This window comes from Sinohyriopsis cumingii, chromosome 5 (assembly GCF_028554795.1).
Source record: "Sinohyriopsis cumingii isolate HCF-2022 chromosome 5, ASM2855479v2, whole genome shotgun sequence".
Classification (NCBI taxonomy): Eukaryota; Metazoa; Mollusca; class Bivalvia; order Unionida; family Unionidae; genus Sinohyriopsis; species Sinohyriopsis cumingii.
Genome location: NC_142965.1, coordinates 135,978,094 through 135,994,320, shown reverse-complemented (window position 1 = coordinate 135,994,320; position 16,227 = coordinate 135,978,094). Strand labels below are relative to the sequence as shown.

Below are 16,227 nucleotides of genomic sequence, written 5' to 3'. Positions count from 1 at the left end.
GGGAAAATATTTGGATTTAATTTAAAAATACAAAGCACACCACAGTCAAAGAAAACAAGATGCTTGGGGAGATATTAATAATTAAAATGTGTAGACTACGTTCTAAAGAAAATGTCCACACGGTTATATTTAACAATGAATATGTATCTGCCCAATAGATCTCCAGTGTACACTCTGTAAAGGTTTGCTGTAAAATTCGCATGGTTGCCTCCAAATATGGAAGTTTCAAAGTAATGTTGTCATGAACATTCCCGCTAGGAATTATAAAAACTACATTTGGACAAATTGTTATGGAAACCAAACGTTTCATTTAAATCTGAAAAAAATAATGGAGGTTTTGTAGAAATTGCCTCAAAGTATGACGAAATCATTGTCGAAAAGTATGATGGAAGCATTGTTTCAAAGAATGACGAAAGAAATTCATCAAAGAATGACGGAAGCATTGTTTCACTGTAATCAGAAAGCAATATCTAAAAATATGATGGAAGCATTGTTTCAAAGCATGGCAAAATCAATGTCTCAAAGCATGATGTAAGCATTATTTCAAAGCATATCGCAAGCAATGTCTCAAAGTATGATGGAAGGAATGTTTCAAAACATGTCGAAAGCAATGTCTCAAAGTATGATGGAAGCATTGTTTCAAAGCATGTCGAAAGCAATGTCTCAAAGTATGATGAAAGCATTGTTTCAAAGCATGTCGACAGCATGGTCTCAAAGTATGAAGGAAGCATTGTTTCAAAGCATGTCGAAAGCAAAGTCTCAAAGTATGATGGAAGCATTTTTTCAACGCATGTCGAAAGCAACTGTCTCAAACTATAATGGAAGCAATGTTTCAAAGCATGTCGAAAGCAATTGTCTCAAATTATGATGGAAGCAATGTTTCAAAGCATGTCGAAAGCAATGTCTCAAAGTATTATGGCAGCAATGTTTCACAGTTTGAAGTAATCATTGTTTCAAAGTATGATGGAAGCACGGTAGCAAAATATGATGGAAGCATTGTCGCAAAGTATGATGAAAGCATTTTTAGTAGATGAAACGAAATTGTCACATGAAAAGTCAAAACAAATTTGCAGGAGGACACAGTCACATGAAATCGTGTGTGTACAATCATTCACATCCCAGCAATAACAGACAATTTGCAATTTACCATAAATGCGAATAATTTGACAATTGCTCATCGCAATATAACTTATTTGAAAGGAAAGCATCTCAACACAAACCCTTTTAAAACTTTAACGATTGTTTCCGATCGTAAAATATTAATGATGTTACCAGATATAGAAAGCATACGATATTGCAATTTGTAAGATTTGGTTTTTAAGATGTGCACGCAGTAAGTTGTCATAATGTAGTCCCATATCAAATAGATGTTTGTTTTGTATGCATGAATACTATTTATCAGGGGAGACCTTACTTCGTTATACATTCTAAAGATTGCCCATAGTGCACTGTATAGACGGTTTTCACTGGCTTTTTCGCAGCCCTGACTATTTTGCGTAGCAACGTCTAATACAGCCCAGCAATGTCTACGCCAATTACCTCTCTTGCTTTATGGTTCTCTATCTACGGTGTTATTGCTCACTGGATCAGCGTGTAAAATGTAGCTATATAAGTAATATGTGGGTGCCCTTGCTCTCTAAGGTGAAATGGTTGTACATTAAGTGAAATTCGGAAAACGTTTCCACCTCCAGCTCGCTTTCACCTGACCATCATCCAAGGGACATAACTTGAAACAGACAGACCATTCACAATACATGTACTAATCTATTAATGCTGAGCTCCAAGCGAGTCTATTGCTAGTACCAGTTATGTAAATCTTTAATATATTTCGGCCGAGGTAAGTAAACGAGGAGAAGGCTCGAATCACATAAGCCATCGGTGATGTCCTCATGGTGAAGGTATTCCAATATCTATCTATCTATCTAGCAAGCACACATCACAAAAAAATGATGTCACTCAGTCGGTGTTATATGCACTCGTGTGTAGCTTGTGTCTTTGCGTCTTCGTTGAAATATTCGGACACTCACTGATGGTCGTCCCCTCCCCATGCTGCTATCTTTCTCTCAACAAAAATGTTATCGAGACCAACATTATATTGCGACTGAGGATCATATAAAGTTATCGTGATTAATCCATGAGGAATCGCTTGAGCACGCGACAATAAATTTCTGAACTGAATCATATCCATGTCCGGTGAACACCAAGCCTGATGAATGTTTTGCAGTGTATGTTTATATACTCCATTAAGCACACGTAACAGATTGCAGTTATCTCTAATCATTTTAGGTAGTTGTGTCTATTGCTGAGTAACATAAATAATGTCCGTGTTTTTTACCTTCCTCGAGACAGTATCAGAGGTGGATTTGATTGTGTATCTAGCATCACATGATCGTTTACTACAAATGTATTAATGCATTAATTAGATGGAGCATCATCAATATCGTTGATAAAGTCTAAAATATACTATACCGTCATCTTCCAACAATTTCATTAAATTCTTTATGCACGTTGTAGCATAGATGATCATTTAAAGATTGTGCCACTAAATACAAATTATCCCATTTGAGCCATTTCAGTATCAGATTCAGCAACACGTGCGTCTTAAGAGACCCAGATGGATCTATGATACTTGCCCTGATATAATTTGGTAGCGTTGGATGCTGCTTGACTGTCTCTTGATCTCGTGTCGCTTAAAAATCTACGATATCCATGTTTTCAAATATATGAAATACTATGAAGTTATATTGTGTTCGATCCAGAGCCCCATCCCCCAGCAGTTAATGAACGAAAATAACGACGAGGAATAAAACACGTGCATTTACAGGCATGTGTATAAAATGTAGGGTAGACTTGCAATTTGCAGCCTAGATTCAACTGCTTCTCAAGGTGGATTTGTACGTGAACACTTACAAATAATGCCTGAAGATACACAATTACCACCGCCTTCACTTCTGTATAAGCAGTGCACCGGCGTCCCGACATCGCATACATTGAAGACATGTCAGCATCACATTTTTGGCGTGTGTGACAAAGTCTACTATTGATTCTATATACGGTAAACTGTCTTGAATTAGTATTCGTATACTGCCACAACATTACGGAAATAGTTATACCTTCCCATAAATGAATCATTATAGTAGATCCTGTTAGGGATAACATAATGGTACAGGTAGAGTTGAAATGTTTTCTTTATCTAACATGCATAATTGCTGTTGAAGTGTATCACGAACTATCTTTATACTTGCGACTATCAGATCATCTGGTCTTCACATATTCCTGAAATCATACATCGGCCTTTCTGAAATTACTTCACGCATCATTTCACATTGAATTTTATCTGGCTGCGGTATGATTATTTTTTTAAAAATTATTTTAACAAATCAGCAAGCCCACTGTAATCATCATTTATTTCCTTATGATAATCAACGAATGATTTTAGCCATTCGTGCAGAGTTCATCCAACAAAAGATTGTGGTTGACTATGATCACCACACATAATAACAGCTGTATTTTGTCTCAACAACCAATCAAGAGATATGTTTCATACATCATGCATATTTCATCCCAAATAATGATCTTATGAATGTATTTTCACCATTCGTTCAGACGTCGATGCATCTCCGCACAAACTAATGAAACGGATAAGTTTCAGATTTAACTCCCCGTTCGCTCATTTCTCCGACGAGCGCAACAGCTGGATTTAAAAAAGCATGTCAAAATTCCGAAATAATTCAGTCGCACGGGTTGTTTTTACAGGATAATCACAACCGTTAAGATAATTAATTTTGTATCCAGCTACATGAACATATATCTCTTTGGATTCAAAGTCGCCTGATTCATAATAACTAAGTACCTTTTTTCGTTGTATTTGAAATTCGGATCGGAATTTATCAGTACCAATCATTAATAAATCCGAATATTTGTATTGATATAAAATGAATATGTGGCAACTCGTACCGCGGTATCAGGAATTTTGTTTATTATCGATTATAAATGTATAAAAAAATACGCTAACATCAAAGATCTTAAATCAGTATCATTATCAATATAGTTCACAATTGTACCTAAGTTAGTTCCACCTGACAAGTAAGCATTAGTCACGCTTACAAATGTTCCTTTCTATGTTGTGTCTGTAATTATAAAATCAAGTTCTGCAACGTCGATAATTAGTCGACAACAATGTCGTTTAAGTTCTGCATCGTCGATGATTAGTCGTCACCAATGTCGTGTTTAATCGCATGAACTGCTCTAAGTAAATTTGCCGATTATTTTTTCAGCCGAGATCCTTTGCAAGTTTATTTTCGTATTTGATTTTATGCTCAACGATTTCGTTGACAATCGTTTTCTCGCTGATATCAATGTCAGCACTTTCCTTCCTGACATCGTAAGAAACTGTTCCTGATATTGTCATAGTCATGGGGCTGGGGCAACCAGACTTGTTACAGTGGACGATACGATATTATTGCTTCACTTACAACCAATGATGCGTGCATCTTAACATCAAGGATGTGTCGTAATAGCAATATTGGAGACCAACCTTTTTCTGAAAATGACGACCAAAGCCAAACATAAACAATCGCATGGAGATTCTCCGTGAACGAAATCGAAATCTGGTAAATGTCCATTTATCGTGTCTCTGGTCATGTCTTGTGTTGGATGTACAAATTGCTTAAAGTATTTAACAAGTTCACCCGCTCCATGAACAATTTGAGGATAACATGCAACCATATCAACTAAGATAGCTTCGTTTTAATCGTATTTTGTATTCCACAATCCACCGATTCCGTATTCGACACAACTTAGCCTCTTCAAGAAATTCCAGTTGTGTTAGTTTCCACACATTTTATTTCGTGGCATCGTTGGCAGCAACTGACAGGATGGTAAAACAATTACTGAGTAATTGTTTAGCATCATCGCTTTATTATTCATTTCCGAGCGGAGAACCTCATATAGATAAATATCTCCACTAGGTCGTACAAACTGATCATAATTTCCATATTCGGAACATTGAAATAACCACACGGAGAGACAGGATCGCTTTTACTAATTTTAATTATAAAATAAAAAATAACACCGTAATAAAATTTAACAGTTCTATCTCGTAGAAATACTATTACGAAGTTCGTCCACGCGAGTACGTTTTGATCACTGATCTCTATCAAAGGTTCCTTTGAGTTATAGTTTAATTCGAATAAATTCTCGCCAGTTATTGTTTACATCCTTATCCGAAATTTTCGCAAGCTCCGCAACGTCGTTGATGATCCTTGACAGAATTAGCCCACTCATTTATATATTACGTGGTAAATCCGTTAGAACACTTTCACGTATCGCGTTTACAAAGTGTTCTGTAACTGGTTCAGCTACAAAATTCAGCGTCGAAGATTTCAACGGTTTGAGATCATCAGCGATAGGTTTATTATTCATCGGATATATCGCATAAACAGATGCCGTCACATGATAAGCTTCTTCATAATATGGCTTGCCAATACCAGTTAACTCCCCTGGTTTTAATGTTTTACTCAAATTTACAATATCTCCAGCACGATGTAATCGAACAGGGTCACGTTTGTCACAAATAATCTATATGTTGTCTAGCTCAGCAATAATTATTTTCTAAGTATCTTTGTTTTTCGAGATAATCAATGATTGTTTTTGTTCGTTGTTCATTCCTTGTAGCATCAATAACACCTTCGATGTCGCGCATGATTATGAGTGTTGACCACACATGAGCCGCGCCGTCATTGTCTCTTGGCGCCACGAATACTATTGATCAGAGTATGATTCATCGGATCAACCAGAGCTTTCGTCATAAAGCTGGATGGCTTAGTTTTAGTTCTAATATTGACATCCATGGGCAAGTCAAAGGATATTCTGTCAAGATCGAATCTATCTTAAGAGGGATTAAAACCAGAAAAGTCCATTGCAATAATTAAGGAAAATATATATTCAAATTGAAGTTAAATTTATAATATATGATTCATGTAAAAAATAATTGTAAGTGGTTGATGATTGGCTCTACATCTCCGTGTAACAAAGTATGTGTAAATGAATTTTGTTGATAACAACTACAATGTATGCGGAAAGGGAGTCTTGGACAAAAAACGTATTGAAAATGTAGTGTTGGGCATTGAGGAGAAACGCAGTTTAGTGTAACGTGTGGTGGTAAAAAATATACAGAGCTGAATGGATATTATGATAACAAATGGTGGTAATGAATCTCGCATAAAAACACTGAGGATTATCTCGCCAGAAGTTCACGATGATAACATCATTATTTAAACAAATAATGTTACTATATAAATTGAGCAAAATTAATTTGTAGCACAGTCCATCATCAATAATAATGAGGCATATCGTGATGGTATCATCATTCACTGTCGATTAAAAAACCAGTCGGTACTGTCATTAATACTGGTTATCTCATATTCGTTGCTGAAAAAATGTATCCCTTTCATAGGTTTATATAAGAATGTTTCAGTGGGCTAATGTTAAAGGGTCTTGTGATCGATCACAATGATTCAAGCCCGACAAGTAACTCTTTGTGTAATTTTTAAGCTGCTACACAGGGTCAGAACACAGCAAATTTGGATATACTGGCGGTAGTAATAATAAGGCAAAAGCAGATAAATCAGTCAATGCAGAGACAGGCGAAGAAAAATAATTGCCATCGACATATGCAGCTTGCAAATATTTTGATATTTGCAGCCGTTCAATACACTTTGTCACAAATAATGTTACCAAATCAGCGTTTTCAAAGAAATATAAACAAAAAAGTAACATTTCAGTATGTCCCGACTGTGTCCGCCACTCCAGACCGGACTCTTCTGTTTGCCTTCTCTGCAACAATACTCTAGATGAAGAAAGATAACTATGTCGGTAAAAAAAATAGAGGTGTTAAAAAGTAACTTCGCTTGTATTTTACAATAATATTATCTTATAAATGAATTTTTGTATTGGAGCTTGTATTCTCATCATGCCGCAAATAACCAAATGGGTATTACAAAGAACAAATAATATATAAGTATTTCACTCCTGAAGTAAGATAGGAAACACTTCTATCGTAAAACAGTAATTTGACGGTCAATGACCTATTCATCGACAAAGTACCTGATATAATCCTGTTTTCACCGTCAAGACAAATAACTCTGTCAGCTAAGGTAGAGCGATTAGCGAGCTTACATTAATAAATTAATTTCTTTTTGGTTGGTTCTTGTGTTTTTAAAGAGACAAACATTGTCCGACTTTTTCTGACAGTGTCAGGTTTCTTGCCTTCTCCCGACGTTGTCAGGGTTTAGAATTAAGAGAAGAAATAAAAAAGGGGACAGCAAACAAGCCACGCCAGTTGTCTGAGCTATTTATGGATTTCTAAGTATTGGCAAGTTTATATAGTACATAGCCCATTTTAATTTTGGTGATCATTTCAATGCTCTATATTCAACAAGTTCACCTTTCCTCAACGTTCATCGTGGGAGGGTGTGCAGTAATCTGCTGTACTTAGAGGAGGTCCACGTTTGTGAGTGTATGTACATGTAAATATGAATGTAAATAGTTGCATGTAAATATAATAATGTAAATAGCTTAATGATGCAAATAACTTAATACGTATACAATATGTATTTAATGTTGTAAATAGTGTAAATATGTAGTGTGTCGGCCTTACATTTAAGATTATTTTATGTATTGATATTATCTCCGCGATTGTAAAATTGCATGATGAACCTTTCCAGCCGAATACCGGTTCATTAAATTGCTCCAGCAGTCAAAGATACAGGCTTTGGCAACCGTCAATGATACACAAGTTGAACAATTTGTTTCACTTGCACAGGCGATTGAAAAACTTAGATCAGAGATGTCTCAAGAATGCGAAAGAAAAACATTGTGAATGTGCCTGTATGACATTTGAAAACGATTATATCCGATGGTAGACCCCTGTCTCAGTCAAGGACAAGAATCAGCGCGAAATTGAATGTAGAGACAGCGTCACTGGTAACAGCTAAACAAAGTTAAATACGTAACGTATTGTGAACGTGAAAGCGGTGATAACGTCACTGATAAAAGCTAAATGATCTGAAAGGTTGAAATAAGGGAAATATTTTATGTCTGACTATAAGTAAACAATTAATATATTGTTTGTTCTGAATCAGAATTTTGTTTCTGTTCTGAATCAGAATATTTTCTTGAGCTCCCCAAATTTAAGACAAGAATGGACATAATTCAGAATTTGATCTCTATCACACACAATCGTAATACTATATCCTCAATGCTGTTCACTTAACTGGTCATGCTTTATCAAACCTTTTTCATCGTCTTATTCATCAATACGAACATCAACACTAATTGGTTCTCTGTGGGGAAGTATCATGATTGTTGCCTCTTTGTTGTATACAAAAGCTCTCGCCTGTTGGTGCATTATATGATATTGCATAAATAATTGTTTGAAATAACAACCAAGAAAAATGTTTTACTTTTACTTTCCTTGAATCTGTTACTAGCGTGAAGATCTACTATCGTACAAGCGTAGATGCAAATTTATATTTAAACATTATAATCTTAAATCAAGCAAGTATTCGAGCTGAACAGTACATTTGAAATGTATCCGTGATAATAGCGGATTATGACATCGCAGCTAAACTGCATTAACGGGTTATAATACATTCAAAAATCTGGAAGGTGATTGAGGTGTGAGTGTGTATAAAATGTATCCTTGCTGAACTTGACTGGATTTTTCAAGATCTTCTTGGAAATTTCCATCGATAGCGTTCACATACAAGTTTGACTGCGATCTTTGGTGGAATGTTTACAATACATGTTGATATATGACGACCTCCACCGTATGGATCATCGTTGCATCAGAAGATGTTTGACAGTGGGGTTAATTTTATCCACGCTTAAACGATCTGTGGATAGTATTTATCGATGATATCAGCTCGGAATGGATATTCAAGAGCGGATGTTAAATATATGCTTCGTAATATTTCTTCGGTTATTGAATAGTGTTCGAGAAACAAATTCTAAACATCTTTATCCGCAATCACTAACAAAATAGAGGTCTGATCTAAGTTGGTTTAGATGTTGTATCGTTCGACTGATCTGTTGACATTTATCATCGTTATAATGTTACGTCATACTAGAATACTGGTAAATAAATTTAGTAGATCACACTCTACCCGTTGCTACTTGGGTCTAGGTGCGTCGGAAAATGATTTAAATTTTGCACCGATGATCGGAATTTTATTACTGTCAAAATCATATATATTACTCGATAATTTAGGAAGTCTTTCATCATTTTTTGATCAAACCGCCATCACGTGATACTCGCCAGTCAGCCCGTTTATGCTACGATCGACCCTCATTATTTGCTTTAAATGTTCACTCCTTGGCTCTCCACACTACGTTGTGCTCTAGACTAAACGAACTGGGACTACATTCATCATTACCTAAATGTAAACAGAAGCGAAAAAAGAAACGTTGTTTCAAAGCTGCCCGGCGTAGAACAGGAAGAAGAATTCCAGTTATCTCCCTTATTTCGGCACAACCATTTAAAAAATTTTCGACCGTTAATTTAGATAACCTAATTCAAATCCCAATTAATTCGTCAACTTTGTGCCAACTATCCAAGAAATGCCTCTGCGCATTGCATTATTGAATGCCCAGTCAGTAGGACCACCGGAAAAGCGCACAGAAATAGTTAATTTTATCAACGACCAAAACGTTGATATATTATTCTTGACAGAAACATGGCTAAAAACATCAGGCGATGAGCCCAAGTGTGCGGATCTAACACGCACTGGTTACTCCATCAAGTCGTTCCCTCGTTATTCTCGCGGAGGTGGAATTGCTGTCATCACAAAGAACTCCATGAGAAAACATCTTAATTATACCACAACATTCAATTTCGACCGCGCATCGTTTGAACTAGTCCAAACCACACTCACACTGGAGCAAAGGTCAGTCCATTTTTTTTTGCCTATACCGCACTCCTCATAGTATAAAAAACAAGCTGGCTGACTCTTTCTTTTTGGAACAGTTTCCGAATCTCCTGGACTATGGAAATTCGATAGGTTGCAACCTGATCATTCTTGGAGATTTCAACTTTCACTTTGAGTGTCCCGGAAACTCAAGTGCCTCAAAACTCATAGATTCCATTAATGTTTCCAACCTCAAAGAGTCAGTTAACCAACCCACCCATAAACATGGTCACATTTTAGACTGGATTCTTCATAGACCTGATGATAACATTCTACGGTCCTCCCTGGTATGCCATGACCTTGCATCAGAACACATTCATCTGCTACTAAGAGAAACCTCCGTATGATAAATAGAACCAAACTAATGCACGACATCCAAGCTAACGTAACAACTTGCTTACCTCCTATCGCAGAACTACTCGATAACTGTCTGTGTTCATTGCTTGACAAACATACCCCATCTACCAAGTGCAGAGTATCAATTCAAAAGTGTTCTCCATGGCATAGCAGTGTTAGGGACCAGAATATAACTGCTAAAAGAGACCGCCGTAAAGCTGTGAGTATCTGGCTTTCCACCAGACTCACTATTCATAAGCAAATCTATGAAGTAGCTAAGAAGATTGTCATAAATATAGTCCATGCAGCGAAATCAGCCCACTACACTACTAAGATAATGGAAAGTTCCAGCTGCAAAGAGCGCTTCGAGATTACTAACAAGCTAATGTCAAGGAACAAATCAACACCACTTCCAACTACCTTCTCTCCAGTCGACCTTCCGGACATGTTTGCAAATTTCTTCCGTGACAAAGTACAAACCATCAGAGATAAGCTTGACACCACAATTTAAATTGACTCGTCGTCACCATACAGTTGGGATACAGAATTTGAGCGGCAACCATTAGCAGCAATTGAACCTGTCTCTATGGATTTGTACGTACAATCGTGATGAAGAGTGCACCAAAGTCATGTGAACTTGATCCAATTCCTACATCACTGCTGCTTGAGTGTTTAGATCCAGTATTGCCTTCACTAACTGATGTTATTAATACCTCTCTCTCATCCGGGGAATTCCCATCATTTGTCAAGACTGCCATTGTAAAACCTCTGCTGATGAAACCAACACTAGACCATAACAATTTAAAGAACTACCGCCCAGTTTCTAATCTCCCATTCATATCAAAAATCTTAGAAAAGGTTGTTCTATCCCAGTTTGTATCTCATCTAAATTCAAACAGACTTTTTAGCAATGTACAGTCTGCATATCGCCTTTGCCACATTACTGAAACTACTCTTCTAAAAGTAGTTAATGAATTTCTCTCTGTGTTGGATGGCGGAAAGATTACAGTGCTCACCCTCCTCGATTTGTCTGCAGCATTTGACACAATATACCATGATATATTACTTCACCGTCTCCAGCATGTATTTGGCATTCATGATACAGCCATACTGTGGCGCAAGTCCTACTTGGTCAACAGGACACAAATTGTATATGCAAATGCAATACACTCCAGCCCAGTTGATCTATGTTGTGGTGTTCTACAGGAGTCTGTTCTTTGACCTGTTCTCTACATTCTGTACACTCAGTCGCTCTCAAGTGTCATAGATCATCATCCAGTGTCTCACCAATTGTACGCTGACGACACCCAAATATACAAATCTAGCCACCCAACTGAAGTTGATGCTACCATCCAAGGTGTAGAGAGGTGCATTTCTGATGTGAAATCATGGATGACTTGTAACAGCTGCAGATGAATGATGATAAAACTGAGGCCATTTTGATCACAACACAAAGACTTTCTCATTCACATCCTTTACCTCATATGTGTCAAACTCAAGGCCCGCGGGCCACATCAGGCCCGGCGTACAATTATATCAGGCAAGAGAGGTCTTGACCGGCGTAAAATTATATCCGGCCCGAGAGAGAATTTTAGGCAAAACTATTTCTTAATGGCCATGCGATATAAAGTGCAAATCAAATTCCCTAATTAGCAGCCTTGCCGAACGATAGGCTACCTGAGAGCGTTCTCGCTTCGATCAGAATAAACGAAAATAAAAGTTGTGTAGTGAGTGGATGTTCGTCGTTACAGTAACCTAGCAACGTTCAGTTGCTCGTTTTGGATTGGCGCATAAGAAATGAAAGTAGTCTAGTGCCCGGATATTACATCACCTTTTCCCGCTACGGCTAACGTGATATCAATCAAGTGTCTGTCGGTAGATGCACAATCTTTTTTTAAAATCAAAGCTAGCCTTAAAATGGCCCAGAGAAATGTTGATTCTGAAAACAGAGCCTTTCAAAGCCGCTGGGAGGCTGAATATATTTTTACTGATATTGGCGGTAAACCTGTGTGTCTAATTTGTGGAGATAATGTGGCTGTGATCAAGGAATATAATCTGAGACGGCACTACGAGACTAAACATCAAGACAAGTTAAAAAACCTGAATGCAGAACAGAAGCTACAGAAGGTAGAAGAATTGAAGAGGAATCTAACATCACAGCAGACGTTTTTCACCAAATCAAAATCACAAACTGAAGCTGCTGTGAAAGCAAGTTTTATTGTGGCGGAGGAGATTGCAAAATCAGGCCCACCATTTACAGAAGGAGAGTTTCTGAAGCGCTGCATGATGAAAGTGTGTGACGTCTTGTGTTCAGAGAAAAAGCAGATGTTTGCAAATGTTAGCCTTAGCAGAAATACGGTTGTTGATCGGGTTTGTGAGATGGCCACTGATGTGAAAACACAGCTGATCGAAAAGGCAAAGACTTTGTTGCATTCTCCCTTGCTGTCGATGAAAGTAATGACACGATTGACACTGCACAGCTCGCCATCTTCATCCGTGGAGTGGACTCCATGACACAGAACATTACTCCCAACATAAACGAACTTGTAGCCAAGAAAAGATGCCAAATATCCAGCTGTGACAAATTGGCATAAGAGCAAAAATGGGTATGCCAATGATTGTTTATTATTAAAACTTTTTTTAATTTATATTAATCTTTGAAAAAGGTTTGATTTTCCGCTTATTGAATGTTTATCCTGTTCGGCCCGCAACCTTACGAGTGATTTGAGTTTTGGCCCGCTGAGCGATTGCGTTTGACACCCCTGCTTTACCTTAAACAATAAATATCAGCAACGCCAACATTAAATTCACACAATCAGTACGAAACCTAGGTGTTACTCTAGACAGTACTCTCACATTGCACCAACATGTCATGAACATATGCAAGGCTGCATATCTTGAACTGAGAAGCATCAGCTCAATTCGCAAATATCTTTCAGTTGATGCCACTAAAACACATGTGTGTTCATTAGTACTTTCAAGACTGGACTATTGTTACACAATTATGTCTGGTTCATCTCAATATCTACTCCAGAAACTTCAAAAAGTTCAAAACACAGTTGCTCGGATGATTCTTAGAGTAGCACGATCAGAGCACACCTCCCCGCTGCTCTGTACCCTACACTGGCTATCCATTCGATCCAGAATCAAACACAAAATTTGTTCTCTGTGCTACATTCCACTTTCGGATTCTAGTCCAACATACCTATCTGACCTAACCCATGTGCATATACCAGCAAGATACTTACGCTCCTCTTCTGACAATCGTATACTCATTATTCCCACTATGAAAACAAAGTCATATGGACAGCGTTCTTTTGCATACCAGGGCCCAGCAACGTGGAATGAATTGCCCACTGAACTTAGACACAAAGACACAGTGATCACATTCAAGAGGGCTCTCAAAACTCACTTATTTCGACTGCAAGAACAAACTTAAAGACCTAATAATGTTTCCTACCTGAAATATTCTCAGCATGTTTTCTATTTTTTAATGTTTTTCTTATTTCGTCCTGTTTGTTTTTGTAATAATATTTTTATGTTTCTTATCGTATAGGTGTTGTCTAATGTTGTAAAGCGCTTAGAGCTTCTAAAGATTAGGCGCTATACAAAGTCCTCATTATTATTATTATTTTCATCAGACGCAATAAAATACTGCCTTTAATTGTTTGTCCATACTTCCTTGTATTTCCATGAAAGATGCTTTCGATACTCCAGAAGTTTTAAAAATATTAGGTTGACTGTAAAGAAGTCGGGACGCTGTGGTTTTGGTGTTGCTTGATAAACATGTGCTATTACTGGCCACCTTAACACATTTCGGATCGGTGATTTATATATATCCATCGCATAACCTAGCTGTTTTATTTATATCGCGGCTGATACTGTTGCTTTGTCACAAAGCTGGTTTACATCCCAATTCATGAAAGAGATCTACAGTTGCTCTTCGGCGGGCGATGTGATCATAAGTGGCATCCACAGCGAAAGTTTTGCTAGTTTTTGTTTACCAACTGTGTATCAACTGTTTTTGGTCGCCAGATTGCATCATTGTCGGTGGTTTTTCCAAGGCGTAGATCAGAGCAAGATATACTTTTCTAACATTTCTCTATAATTCATATATATGTGATAGTGGAATCATACATGAAAATTTTTCTTCTCCATTTAACATTGATCTACGTGCGTAAAATTATATCTTGAAATCTTCATTCATTGATGCAAATACTTCCGCAGGTACATTCAGTCTCATGTTATTGCTCTAGGAATGTTCAGTGGTATCGGTAGCAAATATCATTGATGGTCTAGCTGACCTCGTGTAATCATCGGAATATCTTGCCAGACCTAGTATCGTCGTGGCAATATTAAACTTTTTGGAGTCACGACTCAATATTGTTTCCGTCAATCATGTATGTGGCACTGTTAAATAACGCCATAATACCATTGTCAGTAACACCAGGTCGATCTAAACGTCCGTACGCTGCATCATCTGTTTTCAAAAGTCTTCATTAGATCCCAATCAATGCCTCAGTGGACAGGAAATATCTGCTTGTATCCTGAACTTGCAACTCAATTATTCATCATGTGTTAAGTACACGTGCGTCGTAAGAATAATATTAATAATTACGCACAGCTTCATCCTTGAAAACTGACGCGTCCATGTCAAATGTTGGATCCAATTTACGTTTTAACATCGGTATTATACTAGTTATCGTCTAACACGTAGACTACTTCCTGCTATTAAACGTGCAGTTATATTTTATTTCTTTTTCTGACAGTCTGTACACCAGCCAACTCTGTTAGTTTTTGATTTGCAGCTTGATTTATCATTTTGTTTACATTTTCAGGCATCACTTCCGTGCTGGGTACCTTAGTTGATTGCTGTTTTCGTCGTAATAATCTGATAATGATTTGCGTGAAACATCACCAAGAGCACCAATACCTTTATCACGAACATAAATATCTTACATTCCCAGTAGCTTTGCAATCTGTATTGCTTTAAGGGTTATTCATCGAAATAGACCGTGCATGACATCACCGAGTTCATCACCGTTGATCGCTCTATACGTAGTTAATTGCGAATTTATCATCCTGACCATTACATGTCCACGTTAAGAATTATATATAATCATCTTATTTTCTTGTCACTGATCTGAATGCATATCCTCAATCACTGCGATAATAATCATCAATAATTTCATCAATGAGGGACCGATGAACATTACTATCCATGACAACGCCTGTAAATAATCTCTGACAAACAGCAACTGAATCTTTAATAATTTCTGATGAATTATTACGAGATCGTCTACCGCCGATTAGAATTTCCAGTCTTTCAAATTGGGCAAAAACGTTATTGGGACAAAGTTTATCAAGGCCACTTCTCCTGGTACATGTACAGGAGCGACGAGACCAATTCTGGTTGTTTCTTCTTCTTCAATACGAGGTGGTCTAAATGGTTATTTTACTGGCGATAATATACGTTCAGGCTCTATTAACATCTTCGACTTGTTTCTCAAAATTTGCAAATTCATCTTTATATTAATCAATGATTCTATATATACCACGGAACTTTTGAAATAAAAAAGGAACACAACTCTATTTCTTGAACACTGGTGATGTTTGGATCTAATACTTTATCACGATCTAGATATCCTGTTACGGCGACCGCTATAGTTCTATCTTGAAGATATCTACTACCTTTTTCAGTAGATCCGGCTGGTGGTTTTGGTTTTAGTCTTGGTTTTGATGCACCACCATCCTTCACATGGCCGACCTCCTCATGAACTTTGCTAATACCCTCAATTACATTTTATATTTCATATTGTAATTGTGGTTGAGCTACAGTAGTATCAGCTGGAAGATTTTGTATATCCTTTTTTTTTGTTTTTCGTTATTTCTGCTATTTTCCGAGTTGATTCCGCAGTTTGCA

The 16,227-nt window shown here is 37.2% G+C and overlaps 1 protein-coding gene across 1 annotated transcript; it reads left to right on the top strand.

The window, feature by feature from the left end:
• Positions 1–12,221: 12,221 nt before the first annotated feature.
• On the top strand, positions 12,222–12,818 carry LOC149800305 (general transcription factor II-I repeat domain-containing protein 2-like). The gene has a single exon (XM_089958381.1). The coding sequence runs from the start codon at positions 12,222–12,224 to the stop codon at positions 12,816–12,818; it is 597 nt and encodes a 198-aa protein (XP_089814507.1).
• The last annotated feature ends 3,409 nt before the right edge of the window (positions 12,819–16,227 follow it).